Source organism: Agelaius phoeniceus, chromosome Z (genome assembly GCF_051311805.1).
Source record: "Agelaius phoeniceus isolate bAgePho1 chromosome Z, bAgePho1.hap1, whole genome shotgun sequence".
Taxonomy (NCBI): domain Eukaryota; kingdom Metazoa; phylum Chordata; class Aves; order Passeriformes; family Icteridae; genus Agelaius; species Agelaius phoeniceus.
In genome coordinates, this window is record NC_135303.1 from 60878827 (window position 1) to 60902164 (window position 23338).

Here is a 23338-nt window from a genome sequence, read left to right on the forward strand (position 1 = left end):
GGCAAAGTGTAACTAATACAAGTATTACAAGGCAAAAATACCTGTAAGGCTAGTAGTTCAAGAAGAGATGAGAAGTACTGAGTGAAGGCTAAAGAAAAAGAGGAAGGGTCAAGGAATATTTCATACGGCCATAGTCATTTAGAGCAGTGACTCAAATAAAACAACTAAATAAAAATACAGAGACAGACACAACTAATTTTCTTCTCACAGGCAGCTACTCAGATAGACCTAGTCTATAAAGGCCGATTCCTCTGCATTTCACTAGCAGCAGAAGAAACAGGGGTTAGAAGTGAGATCCCCTTAATGTTGAGGTATTGCTGTTAAATCTAAGAAAGATTCTTAGATTTAGAAGACTCTGCCTACAAAATTGCCTACACCAATGCTACAAAAACGTTTTTCTAATTGCATTCTACAAGCATGTCCTTCCCCTGCCTTCAGTGTTTCCACACTAACAGGAGATTTGCAGGTACAGCTGTTCCTGCAGTTTACTTTGGGGAAGATGAGCAGTGTATGTCAATGAGCAGCAGTTTTATTTTCTTTTGAGCTCCCACCTTTAGTGACACACATAGCCTTGAGATGGGAGCAGGAGGCAGCCAGCACAGGGATGAGCAAACACATTGTGTCGCATCACTGCTGCAAGGGGTAGCAAGAGCCTCTCAAGGGCCTCTGCTGGGTGATGGCGGGTGCCAGAGGACAGAGGGCTGAGGGCTTCCCTTGCAGAAGTATCACAGAGACTCAGAGTCTGAGAGGTGCCAGCTGGAAACAGAACTCACTTTCCTGGGCAGGCAAGACTTTAGGTAGTGAGTAATTACCCGAGTCTACTCTTCTTCAGCTTTCCCCTCCATCCACGTGTATGTATCCAGCACAAAAAGCCTACCTGGAATACTAGTAAGCAGAATTTTGTAAGCTAATTAACATAATTTTGCTAAACCAGTGGCTCAGGGAGAAAGGAATCATTGCAATACAAGTTCCTAACAGTGGTGACTAGTTTCCAATGCCACAACATTCTTGAAATGGTGAATAATATCTCACAATCTGGTATAGCTGATGAATAAACACGGGCCATAAATCAAGGCAAGAACTAGAAAATAAAACCTTCAGCATGTAGGTGAAATACAGAGAAAAGGACTGTTTAGGAGAACTGAGAGAACTGCAAATTAGAGTAACAAAGATACAAGGAGGTAAAGGACAGGAAGGTAACATATTTTAAGCCACCCTTCCAAACCTGTTCTGACTCGACAGTCACTAATTGCACATGACATTTCAGCATTGCACAATTCCCTACAAACTAGATTTTAAAAACTGGTTCTTTCTTACATGTCAAACTGTATTTTCAGTAACAGTCTGGGCCATATTGCTTGAAGTTTCTGGTATGCAAATGAATATCTGCACAATTTAAGCACTGAAATCAACAGAAAGCTCCCTAGTGATGCTGATGTTGCTCTCACATCCTATTTTTAAGTGAAATGGTTCACAGCAGTAAAGTTACCCACACCAAAAATGCTACTGGCTTTCTGAGGCTTGGAGCAAATCCTCCAGCTGGCAGTCACAGGCATCTGGAAGACTCCTGAGTGACTTTTGGGTGGGAGTTCCCCAAGGATTAGTTTTGGAGAAGTCTGGAATTGACAATAATCACCTAACAATAGTTAAAAAATATATTCCTTCACCTCTATAGACAAAGAAATTATTTTATGTCAAGTGAAATAATGTTGGCTTTCAATCTTGATCAAAACCATGACACTGTCTTTGTGGTTAAACTAAAATAGAGCTTCATCTTGACATAAATCACATCACGTGCCAATTAAACTCTAATGCATCCCGAATGACTCTATTTGCCCTTGTCTTTTAGTTAATATCTATAGATTTCAACTCAGAAGACAGACTTCGACAGTGCTTATGCCTGTCTTAAGAAATAGAAAAGCAATATAAGATTACTCCCTAGGCTTTGATTGTGTACTCTTCCGTTATCTCTTATTTTTAGAAACTTTTCCAGGTTTATCAACATGTGTCAGCAGCAAGTGTATATTTCTGAAAAGAAAATGCAGCTTTAGAGAATACCATAACTGATCCTTAATATTTCTCCTGTAAGTACCTATTCTGCTGTCTTGCTGACTCTCAGTAAAAATGTGTCTTTACATGAGCTGAGCTATCCAGATCCAATACACACATGGTCCTCTACCAGAGGCTGTACAGCACACTATGATTTAGTAGCCATTTCATTGTTAATGTTTTCTGGGGAGCTTTGGCAAACTATACAGATGTGAAGTTTATCTACCCGAAAGAAGTCACTAGTATACAACACATTTGCTGACTGTAGAAGTAGTGCATGTTACTCTTATCCTTAGAATTGATTGTTCTAAGGGTGATCAAAACTATATAAAAGGTGAATAACCATAAAGCTGAAACAAAAAGTTTGTGCTTACATTAGGAGGAAAATTACATTTATTCTCACACTATGTTACAGATTTTATGAGCTGGTTCATTTTCCAGGTGTAGGCGAGACAGTTGATAGAAGTTCCTGTTCTTAGACCATTCCTCAAGGTAGTTTTTTTTGTAATTGCTGTTGAATTATTAACACTATTTTTATGAAATTAGGATTCTAGTGCCCATAAAATATATCTGTCCTCATTACTCACTCTCTTATTCCTTTTGTAACATCCCAGCTTGGGGTTTATGATTTTATGATAATTTCAAGGGCATTAACCTCTGGTGTCACCATAGTTAACATTTTCTGTAGAGGCAGTAGCAGATTTTTTTTTCACCCATGGAGAAAATTAGGATTTAAGAAAATTTTTTCTGTGTCACAGAAGACTCCAATATACAGATACTAGATAGCAAAAAGCCTTCTATTAGACAAGAAGACACAGCTAAAATTTTCCATTTTGGATGTTGTCATAGTGGGCGAGTTTCACAAAATTGCTAGAGATTATTTTCCTCTCAGAGAAGACTTCGAATTTGTTCCCCTGACCATTTTGTGCTTCCCTCCTGTAGTTTTCTGATATTATAAATACTGCAGAAACTTTATTTAGTCACATGTTGTTGTTTACATGGTGCTTTTGGTGAAGAGAAATGGCTACACTGAGATCACCAATAACTGTCTGAATCTGTGTGTTATGTGCCTGGGCAGCTAAGAGAACCTAGAGAGAGAAATACAAAATAAGTGGTGTTAATGTAATGTTTAGTCTCTTTCACACAATGTCCATGCAGGTCAGCATGGTGAGGCCTGGGAAAAAAAAACAGGTATCATTTTCATCTTTTTCCTTGAAAGTCACTGAACACCAGTCTGATTGCAAGAGTGTGTCATACTATGCATAAAAGTGTAATGAAACCATGGTATGGCCCCAGGTCTCTGGAGATTTCCCAGCTCCTCCTCCTGATCTCAACATCATTCCCAACAGCCATAGGACTGCCACACACAGATAACGTCAACCTATTTTGGTTACCACTGGAAAGAGGCAAACTTTCACTGTAAGACTGAGGGATACTCAGTCTCTGACTGGAAAACAGTTTTAGGGAAAATCCTGTTTCAGCAGAATTCCTCTAAACACCTGCAACTCCAAGATGAAAAAACAAAAAAAGAAAAAAAAACAGAAAAAAAAAGGTGCTAATATGCCTTTAATGTAAAATAAGTTTGGCAGAAAAATAAGAAACTAGCTGGAGTGACTTTTAAAATCCCCATCAGTGACAAAATTAGTCAGTCCATGCTTGTATACTGTCACCGAACATTCCCAACCAGTAGCCATGTGTATCAGTTTTGTTGCAGCCACACCACACCGTGTATCTCTTAAAATGACGCCTGTTGCATTGACTCAGGGTTTTTTTTTTTGAGCCCAATCTTCTTAAGCCACTACACTTGCCTTGTTTGACATGGATAAAAGGAAGACAAGTTCTGTGACAAGAATTAATGGAAGCAATGAAGTTTGTCCAAGAGCTAGGAAAACCTTGCGATTTCACTCAGCTGCAACTGGAGATAGCAATTTAGCAAAGAATCCCACAGAAATTTATCGCCAAAGGCACCTGCACAGGAGAGAATAATTTTTTACCTGCAACCTGGCAGTTAATGCTAACATTTGCTTTCTGGATTGTTTTCAGCATGCTTCCAATATCAACAGTGACAGCAGGTGATTCAGTGTTGATCACGGTAGCTCTTGATGCCTTTATCAGTGGCTTTCCTGCATAAAAGAAGCACCACAGTTTATCATAACAAGCATATCAGCGCCACAATGGGATAGATAGGCTGGAACACTCTTTGTGAAAGTAGACACGACAACCAGGTGGAGAAGGGAAAATGAAGTGTAAGACCACCTGCTTTTTACAATATTTCAGTGTCACCAAAGTCCATGGGTAAAGCTGTTTTCAAAAAAGAAAAGGCATGCTTGAAGCAGAGGCAGAATAGCATTGAAGCCATATGGACCTGCAGGAGAACCAGCTGAATCAATTAACACCAGCACAACTGGAGCTGCAGTGAGATGCTTGCCTGGCGCTGCAGTGCACCACCCCCCCTTGGTAAAGACCAGCCCCAGGGGCCTGAATGATGGCTACAAGCACAGCACAGAAAGTTTAGACTAACATGCAAGCTGTTTCTACACATTGATCATGGTTTCCTTAAACAACAGCGGAAACAACAGGGTGGGGAAGACCATTGCTCATAATGGCCAGCAGAAGAAGATGAGGGATACAAACTGAATTAATGTTATACACTGTTACTACATATTTCAGAAAACAGGTTATCTGATGGGAAGGGGCTTATCTATAATACAGCTACTGCTTTGCCCACAATAAAGTGTACTTTCAACATTGGTGACAGCAAGTCAAGGTGTTTCGCTGCTGTTGTGTCTTTGAGGGATTACTTATGAAGTTATCCACCATCAGTGGCTCAAGAAACCTTCTGCAAATCCTTTTGTAGGGCTACTGTAAAGGGAGGCTCACAAAACAGGTCAGGGGTACCTAAGCTTAGCTTTGAGAGCACTAATGCAGCAGAGCTGACAAGAGCTGAGTTAAGGTGCTCCCCTGTCTCAGGGCAAGTGCTCTGCAGTCAGGATATTGCCAGAATAGCAGAAGATAACAGAACTGCTTTAAATCACATGAGACTTGGGTGGTTTTTACTCAGTGTTGCATTTTCAAACACAAAATTTTCCAAAAATCCATAAACACCTTTTTCCCCCCATTTGAAATAAGTGGTCAGATACAAAACCAGATATCCTCATTTGACTCCAAAAGCTGCAGTTTCGGGCTAATGTCTATCACTAGCTTTATTTGTATGTTAATTTGGCACTTATCAATGAAGAAAAGATGGATCTGAGAAAAATAATTTGATTTCATTGAGCTCATGGAGAGTTCTGAAAATTTAAGTCAGTCTTAAATATAAATCTCTCCACATAGCTGTATTTCCAGGGCTTTTAAAAAATAACATTCATCTGTAACTCCTGTCATATCAGTTTGGTATTTTTTTTGTGCTTTACATTTTTTTAGTTTGATTATTTAAATACTCAAGAATAGCTAAGTAAAAGACTATATTTTATTGTTTGAATACCTCCAAAAGTTTTGATTCTTTTGGTAAAGTCTAAAGAAAAGAAAATTTTTTCAGCTATCCATCAGCCTTTTATTTTCCTGATTGTTTTCCATAACCCCACCACAAGACTAAAAATCTTTTAGCCGTTCAACTCATAAATGAGTAGGAAACCATTGTGAAAACAAAAAGGAGCATATTCCACTGTCTTTTTTTCCCATGCATGTGTTAAATGAATCAGAAAATTCTTTAATGAAATAAGCTTTCATCCCCACTCTTGATTCCTCTAAGATGATCTCAGCTTTCCATGTTTTTTTGGAGAAAATACACCCATTATGGAAAAAGATTGTTACTTTGTTCCAAAAACTGATCAGTATTTCACTTTGATGTTTATGGTCTCATTTTATAGGCTGTTCAACTTTTTGCCTTGGATGTGAGATGAAAAAGTATACCAGTTCCTAAGAGGAGTTTTGCTTGAGTCTGGGAAGCATGAATGTTAGTTCACCTAAATGTTTAAATTATAGCTTTGATAATTAATTATAATTAAAAAGCTAAAGTCTTCCTGTGTGACATGTAGACCTAACACTTTATTTTTACAGTGTCATACAAAATTATTGCCACAACATGTACAAAAACTATGGCTTTTACACTCACTAAACAATGTGGACAGAAGAGCAGTTTTGACCGATGATTTTTTAATCTCATGCTCAGCTTCATGCTGGTGCAGCAGAGTAGGTTTAGTGAGGGCTGCTTCTTCTAAAATATGACACTACCCTAACAGCAGCACTACTACCTTGCTGCCTGGAGTTCAGCAAAGTTATTTCTGATAGTAGTACTGTAAAAAGGATCAGTCTCTTCAGTTTTGCCTACAGGTAATTTGTAGCTCTGATGCAGATTTTTCTTTTTGCCCTGGAAGATTCACCCACTCTGCTAAAGGACAAGACAAAGCCTCTTTCTAGTTGATTTACTGATTTTCTAAGCTTCACTGCTATCCATTGTTGCCTTATTACATTTTCTTTATGCTTCTCTCAACTGAAATTTTCTCTGTGTTTGGTGTAATTTTTTTTTAATGAAAGCTTATCAACAGCTATTCCTTCCTCTAGTCATACATGGATACAATGGCAGCTGATGGTTGCTGCCTATGCATTGGAAGCCTCCAAGCATTTCCACATGCTGAAGCAGTGAAATGGATAAGTACGTAAATCAATAAGCTTTTCAGTATTCTTAGCATGTTTACTTTTGCCTTGGTGATAAATAGCATCCTCCTTCTCTAAAACCTCTCTGCCCTGTCACAATCATTAGCTGTCATTGTCTGTTCTGTTCCTCTATCTTTCTTAACAGCTCTTCATTCATGTTTGCTGCTCCACCCTTCTGCTAGTCCTGATGTGGCTGTGAGCCTGCTGACCATGTCTGCTCGGGAACCTTAAAGAAGCTGGATTCACACTTCTGACTCCCTTTGCCACTGGCTTTTATCTGGATGAGTTTTCTTTAGAATTGAATTCTAAACCAGCACAGGATATACTTTAGAATCTGTTACTAGAGGAATAAAAACATGGAATCTAATTTTTTGAGAACCTCTATTTGCCACAATTGAAACAGTGTCAGCCATGCTTGTGATTGAGTACAATACAGTGTTTGATCCTGTACAAGATTCAGCTCTGGAAATTTTCTTGCTTGCCTAATGTACACCTGAGTAACTCCTGCAATCCATCTGTTACACTGAAGAGATCAGTGTTATGTTTAAAATGAAGCGCAGAAGTTGGGAGGCTTGGACTGCACTGCCCCTACAGGCTGAAAATAACCAGGATACTGTTTTTACTGTTTACATGTCAGATGCAAGTAAGAAAAAGCATTGATGTCTTGCAGAGACACATAAACCTAACAAACTATCTATGAAAGCCTTGGGTTTTTGCAGAGCCCACACCCTGTGTTTTCACCAGTGTACTTCTGTTGGTGCATATTACATAGCTTTAGCAGCCATCTCTTCCCCCACAAACAACTTCTGTCCAGATTCACACAAGTAACATAGACAATCCTGCAATCACAGAGGTGAAACTATTACCTGCTAGTGTGACAGCAATGGAGACAGAGTCAGATCCCAGGGCATTGGATGCATTGCAAGCATAGAAACCCACATCAGCTTCCACAGGCGCTAGAATCTGCAAGGAGTCATCAGGCTGAAGGAGCAACCTGGCATAAAGCAGAAAGAAATAAAAATGTAATAGTCTCTTAGTCCATGTGAACATGAACATATATACTGTGAATTTTTAGGTTCAGGTAGTATTTTTCTTAGACCAGGTCTTTAGGTTAAATTAAAAAATCTATGAAGAAATTTAAAGTCTTATATTGAGACTGTAAGTTGTGATTACTTAAATTAAATTTTAGTCTCATTCACAGTTCCTCTACTGCTGATATGTGCATAAAAGAAAGACTGCTTAGTAATCAGAACATCTGCCCAGTGAAATCTCCTCTGCTGTACCACTTGTGCCTAATGCTGAAAGAGTTTCTCAGCATTGCTGTCTTCCAGTTCTGCAGCACAGGAATAGCAATAGTAAGATAAAGCCAAATATTGCAAGGGAAAAATCATGAAACGTGCTGAAGCTATGCAGAAAGAAGTGAAGTGAACCACAGGGTCAGCAATAAAGCCTGAAAAGTTCAGATTCTTTTATTGATGGGCAGCTTGTACAAACTCAGCAGTCTTGATTCTTCCCTAATAATCAGTGAAGATAGAGAGGAGTTCTCAGCTCCTCCTTGGGCTGAAGCCACAGTTTGTTTCCTCTCCAGTAAGAGCACCCTACCACGAGCTCAGTGTACTGCCTATGGTTAAACAGAATTAATATGGTCTTAGTGCTCTTATGAAAAGCTTCTTTTCACTGTCTGGTTTTGCAGTGGTATAACTCATAAGGTCCTGGTATATGGTGATGGATCTTTGTTGTGGTAATCCTTTTGGTGATTGTTGTAATATATTCAGTATGTTTGAATGGTTCGTTCCTAGCAACCCCCTCACAGTTGGTTTAGCCCAATGCTGTTTGCCCCCTTTCCTGTCTCTTAGTGCAAATACCTATCCCTAATTCCCGATCCTTCTATGTCTATCATTGTAGCCCTGCCCTCTGCCTTGTCATTTAAGTGGAATCCCAACCTCTCATTCTAGAACGCTCTGTGTCATCTATGTAATCTCTGGATTCCTATAGGTTTTGGGAGAGTGTTCTTCTCCCCGTGTACCCCTCATTGGTTCTGAGGCGATGTGATCCCGCCTTGTGCTCCTCCTCTGTTCTCCCCTGGTTTGTTCCTGTGTTGTCTGCTCCCCTGAGGCCTCCTCCCTTTATAAGTTGTATCATTGTACTGTTCTTGGTTCTACTGTCACTGCATCCCTTCAGAGGTATTTTGTCCCCTTCAGAATAAAGCCTCTTGGAGACGCATACAAAGGACCTTTCCTGCTCCTTTATCTCGAGCTTGGTGCGCCAATCCATCTGTCCACAGTCAGAACTGTCGGCCACCCTCTGGCTGCACCGCTGCCCTTGCCGGTCGGTGACTGGGCAGGGAGTGGGCAGGGAGGTGGCACGGCCCCGAGGGAGAATTGAGCTAGCCCGGCTAAGCTTTCTCCCCGAAATCGGACGCTGTGTCTGCTTGGCACCCAACGTGCAGCCTTCCCTCTTGTGGCCAGAGCCCACACAAGAGCTGTCCCCCAGACCCAAGGTGTCAGGGTTGTGAAGCTTATTGGATCATCAGCACCCCTGAGCAGCTTGCCTGCTTTCTGGTCACTGCGGCTCCCAGGAGAGGAAGGGACAACCTTCTACGCATTGTGGTGGACATAAGGAGGACCCTTCCTGGGTGAGGACCATTCCCAACGTCATTCTTTCCGAAGATCATCGGATTGGTCAGTATCCTGACAGCTGGGACAGACCCAGCTGGGTGCTCACGGGCTGGGTGTGGGTGCATTCCCAGGTTAGGGGAAGTGTGGTGCATCGCATTAGCATCCCACCCCTGATGATTCCTTGGACCCTTTTTCTTTAGTTTGTTCCTTTTAGCCTTGGAAGTTTGGAGGAAAAAGTTGTGTTGGCAGTATGGGTGCCAGAATGTCAACCCCACAGCAGAAAGTTTATCTCCAAGTTGTGAGTTCCCTGGAGAGTGAGGGAATGGTGTTTTCTAAGAGTCAGTTGAAGAGATTTGTAAGATGGTTGTTTTTCCATTTTCTGAATGTGACCCCCCAAGATGTTAAGATGTCGCATTTTGGAATGGAGTGGGAGCCAAGCTCACAATAAAAACTAAAGAGGGCGACTCATTGGGGGATGAATTTTTTCATATTTTCATTAAAATGCAATGAAGTACATAAGATTTTAGAAGGAAAGTGGAGAAACAAACAGAGATCATCCCCAGTTCACCCCAAGACCACTTGTTCCTCATCCCCTGTTTCTCATCCCCCTTGTTCCATATTGGGTAGACTGGGGGGAGCAAACCACCCAGAGAAGGCGCAGGGTAGCCCCCAAGTTGTGGATTGTCTCCCTGGTTCCCCATGACCTCCTCAGTACCTGTGCCCTGACAGTGTTGGCCCCACTGTCAGGGATCTTTGCCCAGTCCCTGTAACCTCACCCTCTTCCCCAGTTATGAATCCCACAGTTTATCTCCAAGATGGCACCTTCCTGAACACTGAAAAAGGAACACAAGATGGCGGTCACCACATGAAGTGGCCCCCCGGCTTGTGTTTCTTCTCCCCACAATCCCTTTCTCCCTGTCCCATCCCCTCAAACCTGCTCCTTCCTATCCCCAAACCCCTCCTATGTTCCTGACTCCTTCCATTCCTTGGTGTCAATCAATTCGGCTCTGCCCATGGGTCCTCCCAGTGCTCCTCCTCCGTAAGTTCCATCCCCAGTTCCCACTGCCTTCAGTTGCTCCACCCAAACTAGTCCTTGCTCTGCCTCCAGGTTCCATTGCCAGCCCCACCCACTTCCAGTTTCCCACGCTCCTCCTTCTGGTTCCTACCGTGATATGGGGGCTGTGGGTGAGGCAGTGGGAAACCGAGGGTGGAACAATGACGGTGATGTCATCTTCACTCCCCCACTAACTTACAACAGTAGTGGGAGGCATCCCAAGTGGGTGCCTTTCTCCTACCAGAACATCACAGACTTGTACAAGACTCAGAAGGAGGCTGGCTGGTACAGTGAATATTTCAAGGGCCTCTTAAGAACAACATTATTGGCAAACACCTTAGTCCCAGGTAATCTGAAACAAATCTTTTCCAGCCTGCTCATACCATCTGAGTATCGGCTGTGGCTCAACGTCTGGAAGGGACTGCTTGCCGACCTCCTCCCTCAACTTTGGGGCAACACTGAAGCAGCAACTGATTTAGATGACAATCCCATCACAATAAGTCAGCTAGTTGGAGAGGGTGACTGGGCGCTGGCTTGGAAGCAGACCAAAAAAGCCCTAAGGTTGTCCTCAACAATATAAAGGAAGCTGGTCAAAAGGCTTCCAAACTATGCCAACAAAAGAGCCCTTGCCCAGTTTTATGTCTTTGAAACAATGTGTTGATGAGACCTTTCTAGATTTTGTAGATAGGATCAGGGTGGTTGTTAAGCAGAAGGTGGCCAAACCAGAAATCCAAGAGAAAATCATCCTGGAAGTGGTCATGGAAAATGCCAATGAGGAGTGCAGAAAGATCATCCTCACCCTTCCCTTGACACTGCCACCCTCATTAGACGTTATTATGGAAGAGTGTACTAAGAAAGCAAGGGCAAGACCAGCAGAACAGCAGAAGAGAGTTACCATCAAAGAAAAGACAGCCACAGTTATGGGCACCATTCCAGCAGCCACTCCACCGAGGAAGTACTACTGCTTCCATTGCAAACAGCCAGGACATTGGATTCAGGACTGTCCGTTTTTAGGGAAAGCTCCTCCAGTACCACCGAAGAGGGGAGGGGGAGGAGGAGGAAGGGGAGGAAACAACCCTCCTAAAACTAGTGTGGGAGCGTGGACCTGCCCTGTGTAGAGCGCAGGGTGGTTGTTAATGAAAACCTTAATGATGGTCCCTCTGGTTTTTTCACTTCCCAGGACAAGACAGAGCTGTTCAGGTTTGAATTAACCCAATCTATGATGTTTTCTTCACCGTACTGGCATGAAATCCATGTAGACCCAGGACAGGACACTGTGATTTGTCAAAAGGTCAAGGGTCTCTACTGGCGGGGTTGTAAGTACCTTGTTGTAGGGGACTCAAAACACACACCCCCTGACACTGAGATTTTGAGCTGGGAGTTATACCACCTACTCTGGGGTATCTCATTCTCCTGGCACATTGTGTCTATCCCTGCCATCCCTGCCTCTTCCTAAAGGCCCGGTCATTGCTCAGGCCATTCCATTTGCTCAACAGCTGTTCAATGACCTGGACCTTTCAGTTTATTACACCAAGGCAGTGGGAGAGGACAAGCCCCTCATTTGGTGTGGCCTTAAGAGTAGGGGGCATTCTATACAACTGCAAGGGATGATGGACACAGGGGTGGATGTGACGGACATTTCTCCACACAAATGGCTGTCACACTGGGAGCTGCAGGATGTGGGAAGCGAGGTTCAAGGTGAAGGGAGAATTTAACTGGCAAAGCAGTCTAAGAGCATTGTACTAATTACGGGACCTGATAGGCAATTGGCTCAAGTATGCCCATTTATGTTAAATTCCAAATTCACTCTGTGGGAGAGACACGCCATGAACCAGTCAGGAGTCAGGCTTGAGATCCCTAAGACTGCCCAGGTTTTTTGAGTGTAGCCACTGATGAAGAGTGCCCTACTCAGAAACTGAACTGGCTCACTGATACACCTGTCTGTATAGATCAGTGGGTGCTGAGCAAACAGAAATTATGTGCGCTCACTCAGCTCATGGAGGAGCAGCTAGTAAAAGGTAGTATCAGAGAAACAAACAGCCCTTTGAATTCCCTGGTATTCATCATCAAAAAGCTGGGGAAGGACAGTGGTGCTCCTTCACGATCTGAGAAAAATAAATGAAGTCATCAAAGACATGGGATCTCTCCAACTAGGGATGCCGTCTGACTCAATGCTCCCGCAAGACTGGAAATTGGCAGTAATTGATATCAAAGATTGTTTCTTTCAAATTTCTCTACACCCAGCCAATGCCCCATGTTTGGAGTTCTTGGTTCCCTCCATCAAACGAGAGGCTCCCGTGAGGCGCTACCCACTGGCATATTCTTTCCCAAGGGATGAAGAACTCCTCTTCCATCTTCCAGGACATTGCCAGAATCCTATCCTCAGTGCATGCCAGAGCAGGGAAGTGCATCATCTACCATTATATGGATGATGTGCTAGTGTGTGCCCCCAATGACAACGTACTTAACACAGGTTCTTGATGAAACTGTTACTGCTTTGTCAGTGTCAGGATTTAAGCTTCAACAAGAAAAAGTGAAGAGGCTGCCGCCCTGGAGGTATCTTGGTCTTGAGATCACCAACTGAATAACACCACAGAAGTTGGTGATCTGCAACAAGCCCAAGATCTTAGGGATCTCCATCAGTTGTGTGGGTCTTTGAACTGGGTCAGTCTCTGGCTGGGCTCACCATGGGAGATCTATCTCCTACTTTCAGCTTATTAAAAGGAGGGGAGGAGATGGATGCCCCCAGGCTTCTGACCGAGGAGGCAAAAGACGCACTGGGAAAGGTCCAACTGGCACTGGAAAGTTGGCAGGCCCATTGCTGCTGGCTGGAGCTTCCATTTAATTTTATCATCCTGGAGAAGCTGCCACACTTGTATAGCTTGATTTTTCAGTGGGACAAAGGTGAAAGGGACCCCCTCTTAATCGTAGAGTGGATGTTCCTCGGCCATCAATTGTCCAAGAGCATCACATGGCCACAAGAGCTGATGGCCCAGCTGATAAGCAAAGCCAGGGCATGCATGCATTTGTTGGCGGGGTGTGATTTTGAGTGTATTCATGGTATTCATGTGATTTCATAGGTATTCATACCTATCAAGCTGTCCACTGGGAAACTGACCAACGAGATTTTAGAACAACTGTTAAGAGATAATGTAAATCTACAATTCGCCCTTGATAGCTACCCTGGAAAATTATCCATCCATAATCCAGGCCACAAATTGTTTAACACGGAATTTAATTTGGTCCCAAAAGAGAAACAAAGCTGTAAGACTCTTAAGACCCTCACAATTATAACTGACGTGTCTGGGAGTTCTCACAAGTCAGTAATGACTTGGAAGGACCCCCAAACTCAGCAGTGGAAAACCAAGGTTAAGATTGTTGAGGGCTCTCCTCAAGATTGTTGAGGGCTCTCCTCCAAGCTGGAGCTCTCCTCCAAGCTGAGTTGGACGCAGTCATCAGGGTCTTTGAAAGATTCACAGAGCCAATCAATATTGTCACCGATTCGGCTTACATTTAGGACAGAGCACACAGTGCTGAGGGAGGTCTTGAACCCAGTGATTTTTAGGTTGCTCTCAAAACCTATACAGCTGGTTTCCCACCAAGAGAGCAATCATTTTACATAATGCATGTGAGATTGCACTCTGACCTCCTCAGTTTCATTGCAGAGGGGAATCAAAGAGCTGATGCCCTGGCCACCCCATTGCAGCTGGCTGTCTAAGGTAACATCTTCCATCAGGCCAAACTTAGCCATCAGCAATTCCATCAAAATGTGCCTGGTCTGGTCCATCAGTTCCATCTTAGGTGTTACTAGGTAAGAGCTATTGTGGCCACATGCCCCAACTGCTTGGAGTCTTCATTACTATCTATGGGGGCAGGGGTGAACTCCAGAGAACTCCTGAAGTTGCAAGGTGTGGCAGACAGATGTCAACCACATTCCCCAGTTTCAGTTTGGAAGACTTATGTGTGTGTTTCGGTGGACACTTTCTCTGGTGCAGTCTACGCCTCAGCCCACACAGGGGAGAAGGCCGGATATGCACAGAAATACATAGTGCAAGCCTTCTCCACCCTGGGATCCCTAGGGTAATTAAAACAGACAACGGGCAGGCCTATACCTCCAGGGTGTCTGGTGATTTCCTGCTGGAATGGGGGGTTCAATATTGGTTGGGGATTCCATACTCCCCCACTGGCCAGGCAGTAATAGAATGAGCTCATCAGAATCTGAAGAAAATGTTAGAACATTAGAGAGGGGATGTTAAGATAAAATACCCACATATCAGGATCTCAAAGGCACTGTTCACCATTAGTTTCTTGAACTACTCCTTTGAGAACCTGAACCCCCCAGTAATAAGACATTTCCATCAAAATAAGATGCTAGAATTCAAAGAGCAGCCGCCAGTCATGGTGAAAGATCCAGAGATCCGTGAGACCAGAGGACCTTTCGAATTAATAACCTGGGGGTGTGGATATGCTTGTGTGTCCACTCTTTCGGGCCTTAGGTGGATCCCACGCAAGTGTGTCAAGCCCCATATTCCATCCAGGGGCAAGGACAGCAACACAACCACCCCACCCCCTTCGAACAATCCCACTGATGTATCAGTGGCCTCAAATCGTAAAAGGCACCGGGAAGGGAGGAGGAGTTATGAATTTTATGCTTTCTTTATATCACAATTACTGAAAGTTTGCGTTGAGTCTCCCACATGTTATTTTTCTCTTCTTTAAGCAATATCCATTCTGGTCATGAAAATGTGGAGACATCTGTGGCTCCTGATGCTGCTGGACCAGTCCCCAGAGGCATGGACTGTCCCGCAGCTGAAGGACAATGTCTGGGTTACCCTTGCCCATGCACTTCAGCGGGACCATCTGTGTCTGTCTATAGCTGCTCTGGATGACCCCGTGTCAATGTGCCTGGTGGGGATTCCCTTTTCCTTTAATCAGTATCCAGCTCAGCTCAGGGCCCTCACTAATGAAATTGGTAAAAATCCGCCACTTGTTTATTGATGTTATGTTCCTATTACAGACCCTTTCATTTTATGGTGCAGGTGGTCTTCTGAGTTACTCGATTTAGAAAAAGAGCCCACTGAATTTGAACTCCTCTGTTGCACCCTATTATGTTCAATTAATTTTTAAACCGCCTTATTACTCCAAATCTTATACTTCTGTTAAGATCCATAAAAAAGAGTTTCAGGCAGCAAAATGGTGTCAATCCATTACACACCTGAATATCTCATCAAGTAAAAATCAGTTACTGCTCAAGCTGCCAAATGGTGTCTTTTTAATTTGTGGGCAAAGGAATGTCTTTTTAATTTGTGGGCCTGAGCAGGAATCCCCTCTCATCTGAGGCCCATGCACCATCGTACAGCTGCCCCTGTTTGTGCCAAACCAAACCCAGAGTTTTAATGGCAATCTAAATCTAACCATTTGGCAGTCCAAAAATGTAGCATTAAAGAATTTGACGAGCATTGTGACTCCGAAATTGTCCACTGGTCACTTCCAAAAAGAGCTGCCATCTCTGCCTTTTTGCAGTGAGCAGCAGCAGCAAAAGCGCTAGGTGAATTGGGCTACCTAGAGTGCTGGGGGGTGAAAGAGGCCAACTTGACCTCAGTTGCTCTCAGTGACCTCCTAGAGAATGAGGGAGCAACAAGGCAGGCCACACTACAAAATTGTGTGGCCATAGACTTCAGACTCTTCTAGTGCACAGGCATGGCTGCCAAGAGTTTGAAGGACTCTGTTGCTTAAACATCACAGACAAAATCTAGAATATCTATGCCTTAGTCAACAAAATGAAGGACATGATGCACACCATCAAGGAAGAGACCAGGGACTGGTTCCAAAACCTATTAAGAACTGGGGCATATTCAGGTGGATGTCCTCAATTGTGAAAGGTATTTTATGGGTTGTTTTAGTTCTCCTTCTTTCTGCAGTCATTCACATCACTAAAAGAGTATGTTTGAATGGTTCGTTCCTAGCAACCCCCTCACAGTTGGTTTAGCCCAATGCTGTTTGCCCCCTTTCCTGTCTCTTAGCACAAATACCTATCCCTAATTCCCGATCCTTCTATGTCTATCATTGTAGCCCTGCCCTCTGCCTTGTCATTTAAGTGGAATCCCAACCTCTCATTCTAGAACGCTCTGTGTCATCTATGTAATCTCTGGATTCCTATAGGTTTTGGGAGAGGGTTCTTGTACCCCTCATTGGTTCTGAGGCGATGTGATCCCGCCTTGTGCTCCTCCTCTGTTCTCCCCTGGTTTGTTCCTGTGTTGTCTGCTCCCCTGAGGCCTCCTCCCTTTATAAGTTGTATCATTGTACTGTTCTTGGTTCTACTGTCACTGCATCCCTTCAGAGGTATTTTGTCCCCTTCAGAATAAAGCCTCTTGGAGACGCATACAAAGGACCTTTCCTGCTGCTTTATCTCGAGCTTGGTGCGCCAATCCATCTGTCCACAGTCAGAACTGTCGGCCACCCTCTGGCTGCACCGCTGCCCTTGCCGGTCGGTGACTGGGCAGGGAGTGGGCAGGGAGGTGGCACGGCCCTGAGGGAGAATTGAGCTAGCCTGGCTAAGCTTTCTCCCCGAAATCGGGCACTGCATCACTGGTATACACCTACTTCAGCAAGAATTCAGTCCATGGGTTTGTGCTTATGTACTCTTGTTTTCATCACACTGTGTTTCATGATTGTTGCTCCTTTCTCTGAGTTTTCTTTTTAGCTGAAACTGTAGAAAAAATCTACTGTTCTCATCAGCAACTTTCAGCAGTTGTTGCTTGTAAACTCTTAATTGAGTCTGTGATTGACAGTGGGTGGCAAGGGTGCAACTGGGGGAGGGATATGCCTGTAAAACACATGCAATAGAAATCTGCTCACAGATCCTGGAATTGATGAGTTTCTTTACACTCCCATCACCACAATAAAAACTATTGTCTCATGGACAAATAAGCCACAGATATTCAGTTTTGTACAACACTGTGGGTGGTAGATCTCTAAACCAAACCAGATTAGGGCCACCCAGCAAAATCTATTATAGGAGAAAAACTCCAGAGTTAACATTATTGTTTTACCCTTTTGTGCGTAATAAGAAAAATAGTCATTATCAATAAAAGAGATGCCTGTTTTTAAACAAGTTTAGTAAATGCTTAGAAAAATGCACATTTGCAAAACAAACATTAATACTTCTAAAATTGCATCTGTGCTTTCACAGCTAAAAAACCACCAATGGCTGAAATAATTGCCTTCCCATTTTTGCTGTCAAGGATGTTTTTCTTCTTAGTCATAAGCAGGGCTGACTAGATAGTCACTACTAACGGTGACAGCAACTAACAGATTTTTTTTACTTGGAAAACTAATCTTAGCATGTATCTCCATATCACACATAAATTTTTAGTTTAACACCGACTGCTTCAATCATTACATGGAATTCATTAAATCTTCAGAAGTTGTCCCAAATTATAACAGCCTGTAACATTTAAAAGTTCTGTGTGCTCTGTCTGCATGTCTACAAATATAGTATATAGGCAGATCTTCAGTCTACAACAAACTCATACTTACAAGACCCCTAAAATAGTTTTAATTAATGTTTCTGACATCTTCAGGCTGAGGAAAGATCTTGCCTAATATTGCGTCTTATAAAACACAAGGATGCATAATTTGTTTGTTATTAATCACCACCTCTCCTGACACAAACCTCTCTCTGTCAGCTTAAGTCATCTCAAGATCCAGCAAAAATATTTTAAAAATAGAGGTAGTCCAGGTAGATACTTGCCTTTTTAAAAAATAGAACTCCAACACAGCTCCATCCTCCTATCCTCTCAACCCAAGTTTTAATGTCCTTTTCCACAAACAAACATAATGTCCTCTTCTTTTCCATAATTCTGTTATTTGTGCATCACAATTTGGCATAGCTGCTTTTCTTGAAAGCAGATCCTTTATCATTCCTCATTGTATAGAATTATTTTGGCTGAATTCCCTATTTGCTCATAGATTGCTATTTTTGTTAGGTATTGAGTTGCTTGTCAGGGCTGAGAAAAAAAACAGCCAGCTGTAGCAATTCTTTATGTCACCAGCATGTCTTCAGAATCTCATTTATGGACTGAAAATAATACAGCTTAATATTTAATCAGTCTCATCTCAGTTGCTCCACACTGCATTGCCTCCAAGACAAAAACATATTTTGCAGGACATATATCAATGACTAAATCAGACAAACACCTAACAAACACCTCGCAAACACCTAACTCCATACCACTTACTGTTCACATGCTGCTTCATGTCCTCTTATAAAATTTATGTCTGTTTTAGAGAAGTTGAATTATCAAGCACTAATGGATCCCCAGTGACAGCAATTGCAGCATACTTGCAAGGCTTATGAAACAGTGCATAAATTCCTCAAAGATTTTTCGCTTTTAAAACGTTTCCTAAGGAATTTAATCTGAATTTTCTTTAAAATGAAACATTTTCCAACATACACAGCAGTGAAAAAACTCTGGTATGGATACTAGTAGGCTCTGAAATGGCATTCAGAACCCATGCTGGTGTTAGCTTGACTCTTTAACCTTAGGAGAGAGTGTGGACTTTTCTGTAAATAAGCACTCAGACTGAATAGGCAGACACAAGTTGGGGATCTTTTACTGGAAGCAGAGATATTTTAAACTGTTGCAGCTATTTGTGTCATATGTTTTCATTCTACTGAGTAACTGAAAACCAGCATTTTTTGGGGACCTAGGTTGCATCTTTTTGTGACTGTACCTAGACTAAAGCCAAAGAAAATTAATTTTTGCAAGGATAGCCATGCAGTAGGACTCATACTTCTGGGTGGATGAAAAAGCTCATGGAATGGGGCTATGAGAATAGAACCATACATCAACCATCATTATTGGATATCACTGGCTCAGACAAAATCCACGGCCTCAATGTGTAAAAGTGAATGTCTTTATCTCAGTGGTTTGTCTATACAAAACAGGTAGCTGTCACCCAACCTAAAACTGGCAGCCTATATTCTAAGAATTGCAATAGCAACCAAGTACTTCTGAAATCTCAGTATATTCTATATCTATAGAACAAATCTATAAATCTATAAACTCAGTATATAGGGTGTGACCTGAGGAACTTCAGCACTGCTCTTTGGCCATTCTCAGAAGAAGGGTCTCTCTCTGATACTGGTACAAGAAAGCCCACCTCTGTTTATTTCCTTATTCCCATTAAGATAGAGGTGGACTGGCAAATCCTCTTCTCCATTCAATGATTGGGAAAGTACAAAAAAAACCAAACTGCAGAGCTGAAGGACAGTTCAAACATACCAGACACCACCACACATTTACATCTGTGGCCTTGCAGTTTACAGCAGTACACTCTAAGTTTGCTTAAACTGCAGCTTCCATTGACACAGCTGACTGACAGGCAGCAAGAGCTTTCTAAGCGAAAACCAGAATATTGATCTTAAAGAACCCAGCATATAAATCCACAGAACAATTTTTTTTCACACCACGATTTCTAAATTTTCATTAGCTCCAAAGATATAGTGTTGAGCTGTGCCTGAAGCTCAGAGCATGCTCATTTCTTCCCCCACACACCAGCCTGGGGGAACTATAAACGATGAGTACAGAAGGAAGTTCATAAAGCAGAAACTGCCTCAATATTTAAAGAAGAGTTGTCAGTGATTTATGCCACTAACTGGAAAAGAAATGATACTTTCCTCAGACTTTTTGATAGAAATTTTGAGCACACAGACAACTGACTGGTAATTCAGAAACAAAACACAATATTTAAGGCTATTTCAGCCAAACTGAATGGGAAAGAAAAAAGGATTGAAAAAGAGTTGTGAAATTATATATAAAAAAATCTGAAATAAAACTTCAGGAATCATATAAGTGTCTCTTACCAGCTAAATTAATCCACATGTTGTGATACCATGAAAGATTACAGGGTGTGAAATAAACTTGCCAATTTCTCATGGCTGTAGTGTTCAGCATTCCTCATACATCAGCTTCATGTAACATCCCTTCCCTTTCATTGTTGCCACAGAAGTTACAGTCATTTCAAGTAGAGAAAAATCCTCAACTTAATGGCCCAATTCTAATGGGATATACCCAATAGATGAAAATTTATATATGAAACTTGTTTTGGGGGTGGCCTACAGATATTTTCACAGGAATATATCCAAATGAAGGGATTCTGTATGTCCAAGTCATGATTATGACTGTATGTGATTTCCACCAGAGGTACATTCTTGTCCTCAGTGACCTCTACCTCTTCAAAAGTTACTGTTTTTTGGGGAGTTTTTTTGGGTTCAATTTAATATACTTACTAGCCTTCAGACAGAGAGGCAAGAACCAGGAAACTCAGATCATTATAGAAAGCAATTACTTTTTCATTGATTCAATAGTCAAAATAAAGAAGAAGTTAAGAAAATAATTTCATAACTGTATAGAAGGGGCAATTTTACCTAAATCAAGACTCTACTGGATGATCCAAGGGCACCACACTGGAAATTAATTTTTGTCTTGACTCCATCTTTTCCCATGATCTTATGACTAAATGTATGTATCTTAGCTGAGGTCAGTATCTTGTGCAGAAGGAGTTGCTAGCAGATCCCTTGACAACTTTGTTGTACTGTGTTGCTCATTATTACTGCCTACTACAGTCTTTTCCTGTTCTTATATAATGATTTCTCACAGGACAGAACCAAAATATAAAATCCCAAGCATACACATGAGAAGAATGTATGTTATCAACACAGTTAAACAGACAACTTGTACTGAAAATAACCTTTTTGTGTGCTCTTCCACACAAATGAATAATGTGGAGGGATCAGAAAGTAAAGGCCACCTGAAGGAAAAACAGCATAATTTTTCTGGCATATTGATAAAAGCAGTTTGTTATGTCAAATTCTCAGGTTACACCTGGGACCAGCATTCTGGAATTTAAACAGGTTAGGATTCACCAATTCACATGAGAGGACAAATGCTAAATGATCCATCTGTTGAGACGACAGCAAAGCTGCAGACAGCCATGAGGTGTGGTTCCACAATTTACAGCCTTCATCAGAACATACACAGTAAATGGTGATTGTAATGCCCTTTTAAGCTTATCCTGGGGCACTTTAATGTATGGATATATAATGTGGAAGGCAAAAGCCTCATCTCCTCCATCTTCTCTTACCACAACCATGTCTGTCAAGCCCTCCTGTAGCACTAGGAGAAATGCAATTTCAGCTCCAACAGAGGATAATAGCAACAACCAATGACCAGTTTTCTTATCTCTATATCAATCTTCATAGCAAAAATCTCCGTCTTCAGATGGGAAAATAAATTAAGACTCCCAGTTTCTGGATGCAGAGTGCTCTGTTGACTGTATTAGGCACTTAGGTCCTTTAGTACTTTACAATCCCTTATTTTTTACTTACTCAAACAGAAGTATGGCTCCTGTCTGCCACACCAGTCTGACCCGGCATCCTGACCCTGCTGAAGATTTACAGTGCTCTGTTTAACCCATTTACCAATTCACATGCACTTGCCCTTCTTTCTGTTATGAAATCAGACTACAGCAAAACATGGTTTTGTCCATGGGACTGACAGACAGTAACACAGGGAACGTGATGAGTCAAAATATCAATTATTTTCTTAAAAGTTAAATAATATGCTTTACCTATCATTGTATTTCACTTCCTCTCCATTCTTAGCCCAGCTGATGGTGGGCTTTGGGTTTCCCACTGCTTCACAGTGAAGCAGCACACTCAGTGTGCCACTTGCTAGGACCACTGTCTGTCCCAGGTGGGTGACAACCTCTGAAGCAGAAAGTTGTTGTGCTGCTGAAATCTTTCGGAGGATGGCAGGCTTTTGATGAGGCCTGTGCAAACCATTTGCCAGGTCTAGAGAAGTGGGAATAAATGTTTCAGCAGATGATGTCCTCAGGGAGCTGGTAAAGCCAGAAACACGTCTGTGGAAAGGGTACTCCACTGAGGCTGAATCAACTTTTCGCCTTGGTGCTTTAAGGACAGATTCCTGGTGGTCCAAGTAGCTCCTGAAAACCTCATGAGCCAGATGCACAACAAGATATTCAGTGTAGATATCTTTAAGCTCCTCAGGCTGTTGAGACAAATTTCTTATGATATCATCCAAGCGTTTCTGCTCTGTGACCATAGTAAATGGCAAGCTATGCTCCTGGCTCTGGTCCTGTTCTGAGGATGCATTTCTCTCCACAGACTCCTGGGATTCCCAGGACTCCAAACTTTCTGCTGGCCAACCCCTGAGCTGTAGCAGCCTCGAGACAATATTGTCATACCATCTGCTGGGGTTAGCAAGGTGCCCTCGCTTTTCAGCCTTGCTGCCATTGAAGAAAATCCCATTGAGATGTTTATCCTCTGTTCGCAAGGCATCGTTTAAGCCAGCCTTTCTCATGGCTTCTTCCTCCCTAATACCAGCTGGCTGCTCAGAAATGATCTTTTTGTTGCTTCCGATCAGTTTAATTATGAAATGCTCCCGGGCTGGCCCTGCTGTGCAGGTGTATGTCCCAGTGTCTGAAGGTTTCAGATGATGGATTTTCATGTACCCAAAGGGTACAATGGTGATGTGAGCTGAACTGATAAGCCTCTTATCATCCTTCTCCCAAGTGATCATTGATTTACGGAATCTCCTGGTAGGGCATCGGAGAATAACAGAAGTCTTGGGCAGCAGGTAGGCATATCCACCCACAATGAAGTGCAATTTCTTCTTCTTCCTTGTCTGGATGTAAACTTGCTTTACAGCCATAATATAGGGGCTTTGCTTATGAGCTGGTCTGTTGTGCCCTGAAATATCATTATATAATTAGTATATGATACCATTAAACAAAGCAATTAGTTTACATTCATTTGGCCCATTAGACAGTAATGGGAGAAACTGGACACCAGTTGCTGGACATTAAACTAAAAAAATCAAAATAAGAGGAATAACAAGACACACTTCAGGAATGTGAAAGTAGCCTAGAGTATATG

At 42.3% G+C, this 23338-nt stretch overlaps 1 protein-coding gene across 4 annotated transcripts in view; it reads right to left on the reverse strand.

The window, feature by feature from the left end:
- Positions 1-23338, reverse strand: part of ADAMTSL1 (ADAMTS like 1) — a 402391-nt gene that overhangs the window by 26374 nt on the left and 352679 nt on the right. For all 4 annotated transcript variants that reach the window (XM_077171393.1, XM_077171394.1, XM_054652544.2 and 1 more), the window contains 3 exons: positions 22012-23152; positions 7572-7699; positions 4044-4172 (listed from right to left, as the gene is read on the reverse strand). In XM_077171393.1, the coding sequence (XP_077027508.1) occupies positions 4044-4172; positions 7572-7699; positions 22012-23152 (1398 nt within the window). The remainder of the gene's footprint in view (positions 1-4043; positions 4173-7571; positions 7700-22011; positions 23153-23338) is intronic.